This window comes from Podarcis liolepis (genome assembly GCF_965112155.1).
Source record: "Podarcis liolepis genome assembly, chromosome: 2".
Taxonomy (NCBI): domain Eukaryota; kingdom Metazoa; phylum Chordata; class Lepidosauria; order Squamata; family Lacertidae; genus Podarcis; species Podarcis liolepis.
Window position 1 is genome coordinate 44,176,167 of NC_139555.1, and position 15,155 is coordinate 44,191,321.

General features: G+C 43.0%; 1 protein-coding gene and 1 long non-coding RNA gene across 7 annotated transcripts in view; one reads left to right on the forward strand and one right to left on the reverse strand.

The window, feature by feature from the left end:
* Positions 1-9,444, forward strand: part of CACNA1A (calcium voltage-gated channel subunit alpha1 A) — a 265,156-nt gene extending 255,712 nt beyond the window's left edge. For all 5 annotated transcript variants that reach the window (XM_083489607.1, XM_083489608.1, XM_083489605.1 and 2 more), the window contains one exon: positions 8,494-9,444. In XM_083489607.1, coding sequence (XP_083345733.1) covers positions 8,494-9,171 — 678 coding nt within the window. In that variant the 3' untranslated portion in view covers positions 9,172-9,444. The remainder of the gene's footprint in view (positions 1-8,493) is intronic.
* Positions 8-14,843, reverse strand: LOC310700334. Of its 2 annotated transcripts, XR_014522570.1 has the most exons (4): positions 14,532-14,843; positions 11,707-11,816; positions 10,678-10,807; positions 8-1,067 (listed from the first exon to the last, which is right to left on the reverse strand). It is a non-coding gene; the product is annotated as an uncharacterized lncRNA (long non-coding RNA). The 2 variants fall into 2 exon arrangements; XR_014522571.1 differs by having other exon boundaries at positions 10,678-11,816.
* Between the last annotated feature and the right edge of the window lie 312 nt (positions 14,844-15,155).

Sequence of the window (15,155 nt, forward strand, 5' to 3'; positions counted from 1 at the left end):
TGGGTGTGGCTTTCCATTCCATGCTGTGCCCCTAGGGATCGATCCAGGTGTGTCCAGTACGGAGAGAGTCTCTACTCTTAGGGAATCAAGCTCCAATTACCCACCCTGTTATTAGTTTCTGGATCTCTCTGATGGAACTTTATGATCCTGACTGGCCCAAGCAAGACCTGTAGGTTCTATACATACAGCAGCTGCACATGAATGAACATCCCATGTATTGCTAAGGGACCACCACATTACTAACATAGTGCAGTGAGAATGCTGGGTGAGCATGCCTGCACTGAAGTGGCTGCACCATTGTAAGCACACTTCTGAATTTAACCAACAGCAGAACTTGCAGAGTCTGACCAAGCGTGATCTAGCTCAGCATTTTGTCCAACAGCAGCCATCCAGATGTCTCTGAAAGTTCACGTGCAAAGTAGGAAGATGGTAGCCACCCTGTGTGATTTGTCTCCAGCATCTGGTACTCAGAGGTAAACTTCCTCTGAACATAGGGGTTCCATTTAACTATCATAGCTATTGACAAATCCCCCATGCATTTGTCTAAGCTTTGTCTTTCTTCACATCAGTTGTGATTTTGTGAACTTTGACAATTTCCACTACAGTATTTTTTTTTCTAAACTAAAAAGGCCCCAAAACTCATTTGCTTCCTCTTGTAAGGAATGCCAACTTGCCATTTTCTATCTGTTTTACATCTCTAGGATAATCTTTTGACATGGGAGACCCTAACTCTTCACAGAATTCAAAATATACCATAGATTTATATAATGGCATTTCAATATTTATTTTATTTTATTTTTATTCCTTTCCTTTCCTAATTATTCCTGGCACATTACCATGGCACATGGATGTTTTCTGTAAGCTTTCCACTATAGCTCCAAAATCTCTTTGCAAAGCAGTCACAGCCAATTCAACTCAATCAGCATACATATCAGCAGTCAGATTTTTCCCCTCCTGTGTTCACAATTTATGACTTATTTGTAATGAGTTTAATAAGCATTCTGTTGCCCATTCACCCATTTTGGAGAGACCTTTTTTGAACTCTTCACCATCTGGGTTTTGCTGTTCTAAAAACGAGAGAAGAAGAGACATTTAAACTAGTTTAAGACTTTGGTATAGATATGTTTATATAAGCAGAAGCTTCCATTGCTGAGATCCAGAAAAGATGGGTGTGGATAACGATCCCTTCTGGATCAACATTACAACTACATACAAGGGCTCATTTCCAGTAAATGGTACAGAGGAAAACTCCCTATTGCATTTTGCCCCAAGTGATATCCTCCTTTCCTCCCATTTCAGGAATTGCTTCCTCAAAAGATACCCTCTCGCTTCATACCTGTCCACCCTTCTTCACAGACACAGAAGGCATTTCACACAGAGTCTTGTCTGATTCTGATCACCTATTGAGTTACACACACACACACACACACACACACACAATCACAACGTGTGTGCACAGACAAGTATTGCAATATCTGTGAAACCCATTTACAATATCCCTGAGGTATCACAACAGGATACCACAAGTTCCTGTGGCTTGGACAAGGCTGCTTAGGCTATGTTCCTGCTAATTATACAGTGGTGCCCCGCAAGACGAATGCCTCGCAAGACGAAAAACTCGCTAGACGAAAGAGTTTTCCGTTTTGGAGGTGCTTCGCAAAACAAATTTCCTATGGGCTTGCTTCGCAAGACGAAAATGTCTTGCGAGTTCCTGCTGGTCCCCCCCCCTTTTTCTAAGCCGCTAAGCCGCTTATCAGCTGATCCGATCAGCAGGTAAGCCGCTAAAAGCCCCTAAAAGCCGCTAATAGCACTAATCCGCTAATCTGTCAATGGGCTTGCTTCACAAGACGAAAAAACCGCTAGACGAAGAGAATCACAGAACGGGTTCTTTTCGTCTTGCGAGGCACCACTGTACACATATCATGGACAGCATATTTCATGGCACTTATATAGAGAAAATGAGTGGAAAATTCTGTCACCTTTATTACTGGAGTACATCCTATGATCAAAATAAGACAATTGAATAGTATCAAAAAAAATTAGTGCATTCAAAGTTGAGTTCACACCTAAGGAAGTATGGGATTGCAGGGTTTGATTTTCACAGGGCTTAGTCTGGATTCATTCTACTGCAGTGTTTGTATGTCTACAGCTTTGGAATTGGAGCAATGCCAGGACTGCCAATTTAGTAGTGCAGTTGGCTCCCTCCATATATTAATGCAGCATGTTACCCCATCTCCATGCCAGATAGTATATCCTGTAATGGGCCAAGAAAACAAAGGCTATCAAACTCACACTGAAGCTCACAACTACATTCCTTATTTATCTTCATAGTGTGGTACAAAAGCCAAAGAAATAATAAAGCCTACCACTTTAATTATAGAGAAAATTGAACAACATAAGGGTAGAGCCTCAAGACAGCGGTTGTGCCCAGCTTTATGTGAACTGCATCAAAATTTTATTGGGTGAATGAGAATACAATTACTCGATGAGACTCTTCTTAAGGTCCTTTATTCCTTTGTTTTCCATTTATTCCCCCCACTGCTGCACGCCGCCCCTCCGTTATCACACACGAAGTCATTTTCTTTGTTCCTATTTGTTTCCTTTGGACAATTTGGACGCTTTACTCGGGGTCTCCTGGCCAATCTGCCTTTATTTACATGTTTATTTCTGTATCCGTTGTGCTTGGCTCTGCTGTCACGGCGAGGGGCGGGCGCAGGTAAGATGGTTGGTGAGCAGAGAACAAAAATTCAAACCAATCCAGCGGATGGCCCTGCCTAGCTCGCTGGCCTATTTCTCCAGTGTCTGTGGTGTGACCCCTTTATTGTTACGCTGGTGGCACTGAACTCTCTGGGGTTTGTGAATCTGGAAAGTTTGGAATGAAGCTGCACCTGAAGAGACAGGCACACATGTAAGCTGTGCATGTCACATCCAAGCAAAACAAGAAAAAAGCAGAAATACATGCATAAACTGTAGGCATGCATGCAATGAGCGTATATAGAACACAGGATATATGGCAGGCATGGGGAACATGTGGCCTTGCAGATGTCAGCTCCCATCTTCCCTGACCATGGGCCATGCTAGCGTAGGCTAATGGAAGTTGTTGTCTACCAATAGCTGGAAGGCTTCATATTTCTCATCCCTGGTATATGGGAGAGGGATGCCCAAGGGTGTGACAAGACTCTGAGGTACTGATAGATTTTCTCCAGCAGGGGATCAGTCAAATAGCAGTTTCAGGAGATATTTAAATTGGAATGGTGAAGTGTTGGATCCCCTCCTCTAGTGTAATGGGCCCAAGCTATGTCTCTACAACTGCTTATTTGTTTAAAGAAGCATCAGGATATACAGTCACAGATCTCCTGACCTAGTCCAGTTTAGCCCTAAAATTCTATCCTAGGAAATTTCAAATTATGCAGTAATATATTTTGAACATTAGGCATGTTCAAAATATGCCTTCTCATAAAATTGACTTGATTTTCAGTAATGTATTCAGACTGCAAATTCTGGTTCTTCTGCAAAATTTAGTAAGTTAAAAGGAAAAGAGGACACTAAAAGCATTATGTAGAATACGTATTATGGCGTTTGAACTGGGATAAGAAGCTATATTGGGAATGGAGATACAATCTATGATCAGTGGGACCCCCTTGAATTGTCAACAGAAAATTGCCCCTGTGTTTTAAAGTTCTTCCTGCAGCTCTGAGGGATTCCTCTTGTACATCCCCAAAATAAGAAGTTGAGAATCAAAGGATTCTTGCAGAATACCTATATTTGTTCTAGAGATCTAAGTTCTGTAGCATGCAGCTGTGGTCTCTTGTAGATGGTGGTTTTCAGCTACACATACCAAAATTAGATACAGACACATATGATACACACACACACACACACACACACACACACACACAAAGACACCCCATACAGATTTTGAGTCTTATGGCATACAAAAAGTTGTAAGTACAGCTAATACTGAGAGATGCAGGGCATGCATGTGTGTTTTTAATACAAAAGGATGCATATAAATTGTGTAAGTAAATATTCACAGCATACTAAAATACACAGTACAGGCAAGGCATAACAAATAATACGCAGGTTTGTATGGCATACATAGGCATTCATAGATGCATGTATGGTGCAACATGATACAGAAAGAGATATTTCATTGAAATACAGTGGTGCCCCGCAAGACGAATGCCTCGTAAGACGAAAAACTCGCTAGACGAAAGGGTTTTGCGGTTTTTGAGCTGCTTCGCAAGACGAATTTCCCTATGGGCTTGCTTCGCAAGATAAAAACGTCTTGTGTTTTTTGCAAGTTTGTTTCCTTTTTCTTAACACCGTTAATACAGTTGCGACTTGACTTCGAGGAGCAACTCATAGAACGCAGTGTAGTAGCCTTTTTTTAGGTTTTTGGTGATTTTTGAAGCTTTTCCAAAACTTTTCCGACACCGTGCTTCGCAAGACGAAAAATTCGCTAGACGAAAAAACTCGCAGAACGAATTAATTTCGTCTTGCGAGGCACCACTGTACGTATGTGTGAAATTCCCAGCAATGTGGTTATGTACATATACATGCACACACATGAGCACATTCAGAACATACAAAAACTTGCTTTGTAAACCTAGGATACCTTTCCTAATTATGATTCCTGTTTGGTTTGGTAGGCTTTTCCTTCCTGGTGCTACTTCAATTACTTTCTCTGTCTTGGTTTCTCTCTCTCCCCCTCTCTCCCCTGGTCTTCTTCTGACCATGAATCACTGATCATCAGCCCAAGAAAACTGTAGCATGGCAGCCACTTTCAAGTACCAAGCAGCATGGAGCTGCTTCAGTGGTTAGCAACACATTCTCCCTTAAAATATGTTTCCATATTAGATCGAGGTTAATTATAAATTTAAAAAAAAACACCAGCGGCAGTATTCTCTTCTATTTTAACTTGTCCTTCATATTTAACTCTCATGGGCTGGAGTTCTCTCAGACTTCTACAGTAAGGCCTTCTTCTTTTTTTTACTATGCCATGAACCATTATTGTCCTCCTGTCTGAACAGACCTCAAGACCACCTCCAGCTCCCCTTTGAGGTAAGTACTTCATTCTCTTCCTTTTTTAAAAAAGTATATATCCAGAGATAACTTTCAACAACAATGGACTTAACCTCTCAGCTCTTTGAGATGCAGTCTCCCCTTTCTTCTTCAGATTTATTCAATCTTCTTAGGTCTATAGGTTTCCAGTTCAGCCTAGATTCTTCCCAAAGACTATTCACCATGTGTGTGACACAACTGCTCACCTAAGCAGATTAGTTTATACATCTAATTGGACCTTCTTCATTTATCTCAGATTCTTGTCACCTTTTGCCAGGCTTATGTAAATTGCAATGCCTGCACATCTGGGTTTTGGTAATGTTCAGATCTCTCTTAAAGAAGTTTCCACAGTTCCTGCTTGGATATTGTGATATAGTCTTGTGACACTGTCCTGCTGCACTTGAAGAGCAGCTTTTTACCACGCTCCACCTTTTGAGGAGTGACTGCTGACTAGCTCACAGATTCACTTTATTCACAGCTATGGAGCTATTTCCTTTTCATTGCTGGCAAAGAGTGGCTGGTCACTTGAACGATGCCACAGAAACCTCTTCTCACAACTTTCTGTGGTGCAAGACCCAGGGCAACCACATTGCAGGTTTTTCAGGAGTCTCTCTCCAGCATTCTAGTTCTATAAGGCTGAACTCAAGCTAGATTTCCACTACTCTCAAACTACTCTTCTGAAGTTCTCTTGTCCCAATTGGCTGATCACAGATGCAAAATGATTCCATTTGAATGACCAACTTGGCTTCACCTTCTTGGGTGATTTACAGAGTCTATGTGTATACATCTATCACTTTTTATCATCAGCAGCTGGAGTTTAGGGGCCTTATTATCCTGTTGAGGGCCATCCAAGTAGGGTCTTTTATCACTAGAGAGGTGCCAACTCCCATGAAGGAAACAGCTGCCTCTGCATGTGTGGCTACATCATTGTCTTTTCACTTTTTGTTGGTTCAGCCAATACTAGACACTATCAGACGCTTCTCATAGCAATAACACCGAACCATTCAGCCATGTTATAGAACTTTTTTAAAAAATCACACAAAGTTTGCTTTCTGAGTGTGCTTTATCTGAAGAGACCCATCACAATGAGTTCAGCCTCTTTGAAGGAAACTGATAAAAATTTTGCTTACAGGGAAAGTGACAACAGGAAGAGTAGAAGCAACTTACCAATGGTTACCTAATGATAGCAGCAACAAAAAATTATTCTTTTAGTTTCAGATATGATCTGAAAGTTGTTAGTTCAGGATTCAGCTCTGCCAGGTGCTTCTTAGAAAGCTACCCCCAATTCTCTTTTTTTTTAGCCTTCCTCAACTTTGAACTTCATATTTCTTACCTATAGAGCCAAAGGCACCATATAAACTCTCAAGAAAGGGGCATTAGAAGCACCTGGAAATGTAGTGCAGCCTATCTTTGACCAAGATGCAAAGAGACATTGCTGCTGGCTTCAATGAACACTGCATTTTTTGCTGCTCAGTACTTTGCAGTTCAGATGTTAAAACATATTGTTTCCTGCCTTAAGAAACTGCTAATCAAATTTAACTTTAAAAGCACTACCTATTTAATATGAAATTATTTCTAATATGCCATAGAACCTTATAGCACTGCACAGCCAAGTGTGTGTGTGTTCCTGATGGAAAAATATCAGTGACTATCCTCTTTGTTCCTCATTTTAAACCATACTGGAACTTATTCTCTCATCCATATTCCTAGACAGAGGTAGTTGTGCTAGAGTCAGAAAATTTTCCTTGCCTGCTCCGTGTCATTTGCTTTACTGTTAGATTTAGTGACAATGTGATAATTGGAGGTCGTATCATATAGTACATATAGTACTACCCTGGTACCCAGCTTACCCATTTCCATTCTCTTGACAACGAGGGAAGTACAGTATCAGTATTTTCAACACACACCTCCTCATTCACTTGCCATGGAACAAAGCCCCTATCCAAGCCAGACAGATGAAAATCCCTCTCTTTCATTATCTTGCCCGTCTGTCTGATCTGCAGTCATTTTACTAAAAATGTGTACTTTTTGAAGTTCATTCAGTAGTTCTCTTTTTCTGGCTGCTATAGTCTGGCACAAGACTTAATGGGGGTGGGGGTTTACACACAAGTTTTACATCTGTTACTAAATCAATCTAATGTGACATATACAGTGCTCAGAATGCATATTTTATTTCTTCATATTAACAAGATTCATTTGTGGAACAAATAGTATGACATAACTCATAAAAACCCATTTGAGCCTAACAGTCCAAAGAATTGGTGAAGTAAGACAATTAGTAAGACATGAGCCCTTCAGCTTTACAACTGGAGTAAACTGCTCAGTACTGGCAATATAATAAAGGACGTTGCCCGGGATCTAGTGGTCTCGGTCTTGTGCATTTAGGGTTTTGTTTTGCTTTGTTACTGTCTTCCACATGTTATTCAAGTAGGGTTAAGGACTGGGTGGAGCTTTGGTCTGTTGTACTGCAATCCATCAGGCAATCTGGTCAAGGAGGCCACTTTAAATGTATGTGGGTGGAGGAGTTATCCTCCATAAATAATGTAGAGTTCAGTGTGCATGAAGTGGGAAACTGCCTCTGAGGTGAACTCTCATTTGGTCCAGGCTCCACCAGACTGGGGAGCCCACACTGTTGCCTACCTGCCTGAACTGAGAACATGCACGCACAGGCCTTACACCAAGAGCTTAAACATTTCACAGGTACACAACAGCCTCCCTCAAGAGTTCGGCTCTGTTCCAAACTTTTCCAGACCCAGTGCTCTCCCTCACCTTTCCTTGCTAGATTCCCACTTCCACCCTGTCACTCTGTCCCAACCTCCTCCTTCCTTTTTCAACTCCAGATATTTTTCTTTTCTTATTTTCCCTCCTAACCACTTTGATAACATGCAATATGACCCGTGCTTTGCAAAATCAATCCTGCCCCGCCTCTCTCCTTCAGTTTTTGTTTTCTTAAATAAATTGACATCACCCTTTTGTTTTGTTTCCTTCCCCTCCCCACCAAAAAAAAAAAACGTGCAAGTAATTTTTAAAGCTTTTTGCTGCTTTTTAAACCCTGGAACTTATAAAAACTCCATTTCTCATTTCTCTTTCTGCTTTTGTTTTGTGTTGGATCCTCCCCCTCCTATTATTATTATTATTATTATTATTATTATTATTATTATTATTATTATTATTATTATTATTACCCTTCTTCGTTGTCCCCCTTGCCCTCCTCTCCCTCCCCCCTGATGTGGCTGTCGCTTTAATTCTTATTTTCCCCGCCGAATTATTTTCGTTCCTTTGCCTCCATTCCCCCCCTCCTCTTGCCAACTTTGTCCATGTCTGTGTCACCTTCACTCCTGCCCCGCCACTTTTCCTCGTGTCTCTTCTTGGTTGATTTTCCTTGTATATTTTTTCTTTTTGATTTCCTTTGTTTCGATTTTCGTGTAGGGCAGTAGTTCCGTAAGTGGGAGTCCGGTCCTCTCAACGTCTGGCACCAGCACCCCGAGGCGAGGACGCCGCCAGCTCCCACAGACCCCTTCTACACCCCGGCCACATATCTCCTACTCCCCCGTGGTCCGTAAGGCCGTCAACACGGGGTCCCAGCAGCAGCAGCAGCCGCCGTCCGTGCACTCGGGCCGGATCTCCAGCCCAGCCCCGAGGCGCTACCCGTCGCTGCCCGCCGAGCACCACGTCTCCGAGCGTCGCAGCAGGTCTCCGGCTATGGAGCGGCACACGGTCCCGCCGCGGAACGACTCGCCGCGGGCCTACCGACACGCCAGCAGCCGCTGGTCGGCCCCGCACGTCTCCGAGCCGCACCCGGGGCCCCGGCACGGCAGCGGCTACTACCGGAGTCCGGACTACGCGGGCCCCGGCGGCGAGGAAGCCTTCCCCTATGAGACAATGCAGCAGCAGCGGGAGCAGCAGCAGCACGGGAGCAGCTCAGGACGTTCGCCCAGAACTTCCCGGGTGGGCAGCGGCTCGTCCTCTCTCTCCCCCTCCAGGCATGGGCGGCGGCTCCCCAATGGGTACTATCACTCGCATGGACCAGCCAAGTCGCGTGGGACAGGATCACGCAAAGGACTGCACGAACCTTATAGCGAAACCGATGAGGACGACTGCTGCTAACCGAGAAGTGGTTTCACCTTAAACACATGCGCGCCCGCGCGAAACACACGAAACACACACACGAGAGGGATGGCATTCCCGGTTGGGGGAGGGGGGAGGGGAGCTGTGAGGGGAGGGGGAGAGAGAGAGCGCGCGCTTGAGGAAAGAAGGAAGAATGGGTGGGTGGATGGATGGATGAATAGCCGCGAACTCAACTGATTTGGGGAAGGCATCCCGGAAGAGAACCCTGCAAACGTGGGCAAGGGAAAGAAACTTTTTATCTTTTGTTGGGGGGGCTTGGGGAGGGGGGTGGGGGGCAAGGGTTTGGGGGTTGGGTGGGGAGGCTAGGGAAGAGAGGGTCTGGGAGATCAGAGCATGTTTATCTTTTACAGATCAAGTCGTGTGTGGTGATTTGAGGGTGGGAGGGGGGGACGTTACTCAGAATTTACAAAAGAAAATGCACTCAGGTGTGGGGAAATTGTGCAGTCCAAGAGCCCCACGCTACAGCTAACTATGCCTCTGAGAAACGAGACCAGAAGCCACTATACCTAGGGACGGGTGGGAGCAACAGGAAGGAGTCTGTCAACCTCAGCAAAGACGTTTTGGAAAAGTTTAAGAAACAAAAACCTTTTAAAAAACGTAAAACGAAGCAAAAAGACAAAAAATATTTTTCTGGGCTTCTATTGATGAGTTTTATCATCTCAGTTTACCTGGTTAACTTAAAAAAAAAGTTTTAAAAAAGTTTGTGGCCTGACCTTTTAAGAGGGACACACGCACGCAAACACACACACACCCAACACACAAACACACACACACAAACAAAAGGAGTGCTTGCTGGTTATACCAAACCCTAATATTACTGCCTGCAGAGATAAAAAAAAGAAATAATAAAACTAAACAGAAAAAAACAAAAAAGGACAAAAACAATTGATAAAAATGAAGCATTTTCTTCTGACATTTTGGTCCTGCTTGAAAAATAAGAAAAAGAAATGACATCAAAAAATTACTAATTCCTCAGCTTCTTTATTTCTTTTTTCCTACTTTGTTTGAAAAAAAAAGTTGAAAAAAAACCTGTGGGATTGGGACTGTGAAATATTGCATGAAACAAAGTAAAAAGACAAATGATGAAAAATTTTAAAAATCCTTTAAAAAAAACAAAAATATTAAAAAAATGAATTTTTAATGGAAATGTGCTTTATTGTTAGTTTCCTCATACTTTGCTCTCTTCCTCCCTCCTTCCCTTTCATCTTTTTCATTTATAATGCTACATAAAGCAAAATGTACAGCTATGTATGGTTGATGAGAAGTATTGGTTGCTGCTGTCTGAGCTGCAAAGAACGAACAACAAATCAGAACATTAAGCAGAAGCTGTTCAACAAGAGACCTTGAATCGAATGTGGGTCTTTCTATAATCTGATCATTCCCAAGTACACCTATATGTCTGTGTTCAACCACAACGGGATCTCTTACCTAGCTCTTCACCCTGACAGACACCTAGTTGGTTGTCTGTATATTTTTATACCATACCTGAGGCCCCTGTAGTTAACATCTGGAGTGATATGCTGAAAGCACCAGAGAATGAAGCCCTTTGTCTTCTTCTCTCTTCATCACTGAACAAGCTGCTAGACACATCACCAGGATTGGTGGATGAAATTCACTACTGAATATATAATGAAAGTGTCATATGGTCTCCAAACCTATTTCCCCATTATAACACTGTCTGTCAATATTAGAGTAATGTCAGGGCCAAAAATGGAATTGGGTGTGTGTTCAGTTTACACATGTTACTTTCACACATGTGATAGTGAACAATGCATATTTGCCACTATGTGTATATGTGATGGAGTGACATGGCCATTCCTGGCTTCCTTGTCTGTACCCAATTGACAGAAAAGATTGCAAACAAATATTTTCCACGTACAAGCAATGCATGTTTACATGTACATTCATACAAGAGTGGTTCTCAGGGTCATCACATAGAAACATTCTTATGGACTGTATTTGAGGCTATTTCAGCAGTTACTCCCCAACTATAAATTGGCAAAAAAAATGATTATCACTAACAACTTCTTTGTAACAGAAGAGAAAGCTACTACACTGAAAGACCAGCTATGGTACAGCAGCTGTGACTGAAACACTCAAGAATAGCATTATTACTAGAGACAATTGTGGTCACAGGTCTAGCCCTGTATCTGAATTCAGGCAAATCCCATATAAGTGGGCCACATGCAGGTCAGCATCTTGGGCCCCTAACCTTTAATACCCCCAACTCTAGCAACAAAACTTTTGAAAAAAGAATCACAGGGGCCCATTGAGCACAATCCGAAGGCAAGATCCCTTGTAGGTAAAACATACATGCTAAAGATTCAACCAGTTAATCTCAAATATAATGCACCATAATGGAACATTTTTATCTATGCCAGAAAAGCCTATCCTATCAAGAGTTTATTTAAAAAATAATACTGTATAGCACTTCCTCAACACTGATGGACCCTTGAGTAATGTCTGCTAGTTCAGCAAAGTACAAATGGAGTTTGCAATAAAAGTTTGGCTCACCGTTCTGCAATGCAGCAGGGCTTAGTTGACACTGTTTATCAGCACTGTGTAAGGATCTGTCTTGGGACCAGCAGCTGCATGTTCTCTCCATTGCTTGTAAAAGTGGAAGGCTAGAACATGCAAGAGACTCTTCAGAAGATACTGCTCCTGTGTTGCTCAACGCATGAGCAACTAGTAACTAGTCTCTGTATGAGCAGCATGGCAGCCTACACCAATGGGGCATTCCAAATGCTTCCTCATGATCTGGAGCCCCAATCCCTATTAGCACCAGCTTGTGCTGCTCTTCTTTCTTGGCATTGCTGCCACCTCCTTGCTTGCCAGGTCAAAAGCCAGCAAGTTAGCAAGCAATCTATTGCTTTGCCTCACTACTGCTCTCATCTGTGTGAGAATGAGAAGTGGGCAAATAAGCAGGCTGCAGAGGTGAATAGGAGAAGAGGTGCAGGAGCCTGCCTGGGGGGTGGGCCCTTGGCAGATACTTGACCATGCTGACCACAGACACCAGTGTTAAGCAAAATGTGGGTGGTATCTTCTGAATAAAGTTAGAATGGCAGGAAGAACTAATGTGAGTATTCTCTGGGGACAGCACATTATTCTGCAGACGTTGATCTAAGGACTAGAAGGGAATTTTGCTACACCACCCAACTTCCTCATGGATGTTCAGGTTCTATAATGAAGTCTCCAAGGAGCTGTCAACCAGAGTGTTAAATTTAAAAAAGCAAGATGTATCACCAAGGTATGGCATCTCTCTCACACACATTCACTTATTTCCATTAAGAATGTGAATAAAATGTTTATCATTCCTTGATTTAAAATATAGGGATACTGGTCAGATTAATTTGCTTCAAGGACCAAATTTGGTGTGCAGGGGACCAAGTGGCAATCCCTGGATTCTAGCAGTGCTTTAAGATGCTGTCAGTTTGGCACCTGTAGGTGTGTTAATATGGGAGCAAGGAGAGATGGCCGTGGGCTCCTGATGTTCATGGAAGAAGCCAGTAACATCCCAAATAATGGCCACTAGTGGGGCTGCCTTTGATATACACTGGAACTAACAAAACCCCACTTAGAGTTGGCAATAAGGGCAGTGTGTCTACATTTCCTTTTATAGCACTTGCATACCTTTAATTTGAAAGGTTTTCCATGAAGGTAGTAAGCCCCACTGCCTGTATGATGGCTGCAGAAATCTAAACTTGCTTTACAAGGCCTTAATTGACCATACTTCAGCACTAATGGTTTACCTAAAGTTGGAGTGAAGCCATAAACTATGGCAACTGCGTAGCAACTACACACATTGTTCACTGCATATCCACCTCATCAGTCACCCCATTACTATTCAAGCACCTGGGGAAACTGTTCAGTCTGGGAGCCTGGACATATGTTTCTCCATTCACAAGTGCAGTTCTGTCATTGAAAAAGGTACGTATTTTTTGCTCTATAAGACGCACCAGACTACAAGACGCACCTAGTTTTGGGAGGAGGAAAACAATAAAAAAAATATTCTGAATCTCAGAAGCCAGAACAGCAAGAGGGATCACTGCACAGTGAAAGCAGCAATCCCTCTTGCTGTTCTGGCTTCTGGGATAGCTGCGCAGCCTGCATTCGCTCCATAAGACGCACACACATTTCCCCTTACTTTTTAGGAGGGAAAAAGTGAGTCTTATAGAGCAAAAAATACGGTAAGTTTCAGCATCATTTGCTGCATGGTGAGTCAACAGAGATCACTGCCCTCTCTACCAATGCAGCTTGTTGTTGGCCTCCATCTGTCTTGAGAGACAATGGAATGTGCCTCCAGGGGTGAAGTCTGCAGAGACTGGTAACTCGTAACTGCTGCCTCCCACGTTGTTTCTGCTGAGTGACCAGAACTGAAGTGACCTCTTTGGTGCAAGCCTGGGCTGTGCGTATGGAGGTCCTGGGCCAGCCAGACAACAAGACCTCATTCTCAGCATCACTGATGTGCTCTAAAAGAAACCAGAGAAAGACATTTGGGACGAGCTTGGCTGCAGGAGTTGCTGAAAGGAGACGTACAAGGCACCATCCAACCGTCTTAGGGACTCCATGGATTTGTGTAGGATTTACTCCTTAGCCATTTCTTCTCCCAAAGATGTCCCACAAGGCAGTGGGTATGGATTTTTCCTTGGGGTTTGCCCCTGAAGCCTTTATCATGAATGAGTATAGCCACAAGGTATCGGAGGTTTAGGATCAGCGTTTTCCTTCTCCTAGATGGGCTATCTTCACATGTACATGAGCCCCTCCCCCCTCATTTTCTTTTACAGCATGTGCAGTAACTGCCTTCTGGACTCTTGGACCCACTGTTGATCTCATCCGCTTGATCTGCCAGAGCCTGTCTTCGCATGCAGGGAAAGTCCCTAACTCACTGAAGGTTTGAAACCCATTGGCTTCCCTCACTTGGTTTAGCCAGTCAATCAAAGCCATTTCCCAGGATATGGCTGCTGTCACATGCTGACAGATTCTATGAAGCTACACAGAAAATAAAGACCAAGCTGGTAGCGGAGACAAAGTTCCGTTACTTGGTATCTCAGCAGAAAAGAAGATGCTAGCAGTCTGGATGTGCAAGTTCACACTTCCAAAGCGGTAAAGTGGTGTGCTGGCTGTCCCCATAATACTTGTTGTAAGCATCATCTGGTGTTTGGATGAAAAACAAAAAAGAAACTGTCAAGCCTAGCCAAAAAGACACCTCTTAAATCCTACAACCTACATCCATTGCCTCCTAAAAACAAGAGAGAGTGACGTCTTAGAACTGGTACAGATGCAAACACTGTGGCTGCAATCCTATGGAAATATATCTCATTAAACTCAGCATGACTTACTTCTGCATAGTCATGCATAGGATTGAGTTGTATGCGTTTGTGTCACTGTAAACAACCTGGATGGAACCTGTATCCTGTTAGCTGTACGTAGGTTGCCTGGGAAACTGAGGATACCAAAGTAAAAATATTAAAAATGTTTAACATGAACTTGGGCTCCCCCCTTTTTTTATAGGAAAGAGGATTTAAGTCTTTTAACATCTAGCAGCAAAAACCCATCCCCAAGAATATCCCTATTTCCTCTTGATGGGTGGGAAAGCAATTTATCATTCCCTTCCCATATAATCCACAAAAGAGCCTTCCAACCACATTCCATTTCCCCCCAAAACCCCACTATACTAAGAGACAGAATAACAACACTGGACTACACTGAAGGTTTGTCATACACTACTGTCTCACAACAACAACAGCAACAACAACAGCACACACCCAGCAATATTACTACAGCAGTAATGTACTGAGTTTCTCTTCAGGGCTAACGCAACCCACACTTTCTCAACCACAAAGCAATTCACTACAGTACAGATATACTAATAACATGGGGCAGGGCTTACATTTGTATTGGCAGGTTCAATTTAAAAGATGTATACTGTATATTGTTATGCGTTTGGGTGGAGGAGTAGGCTG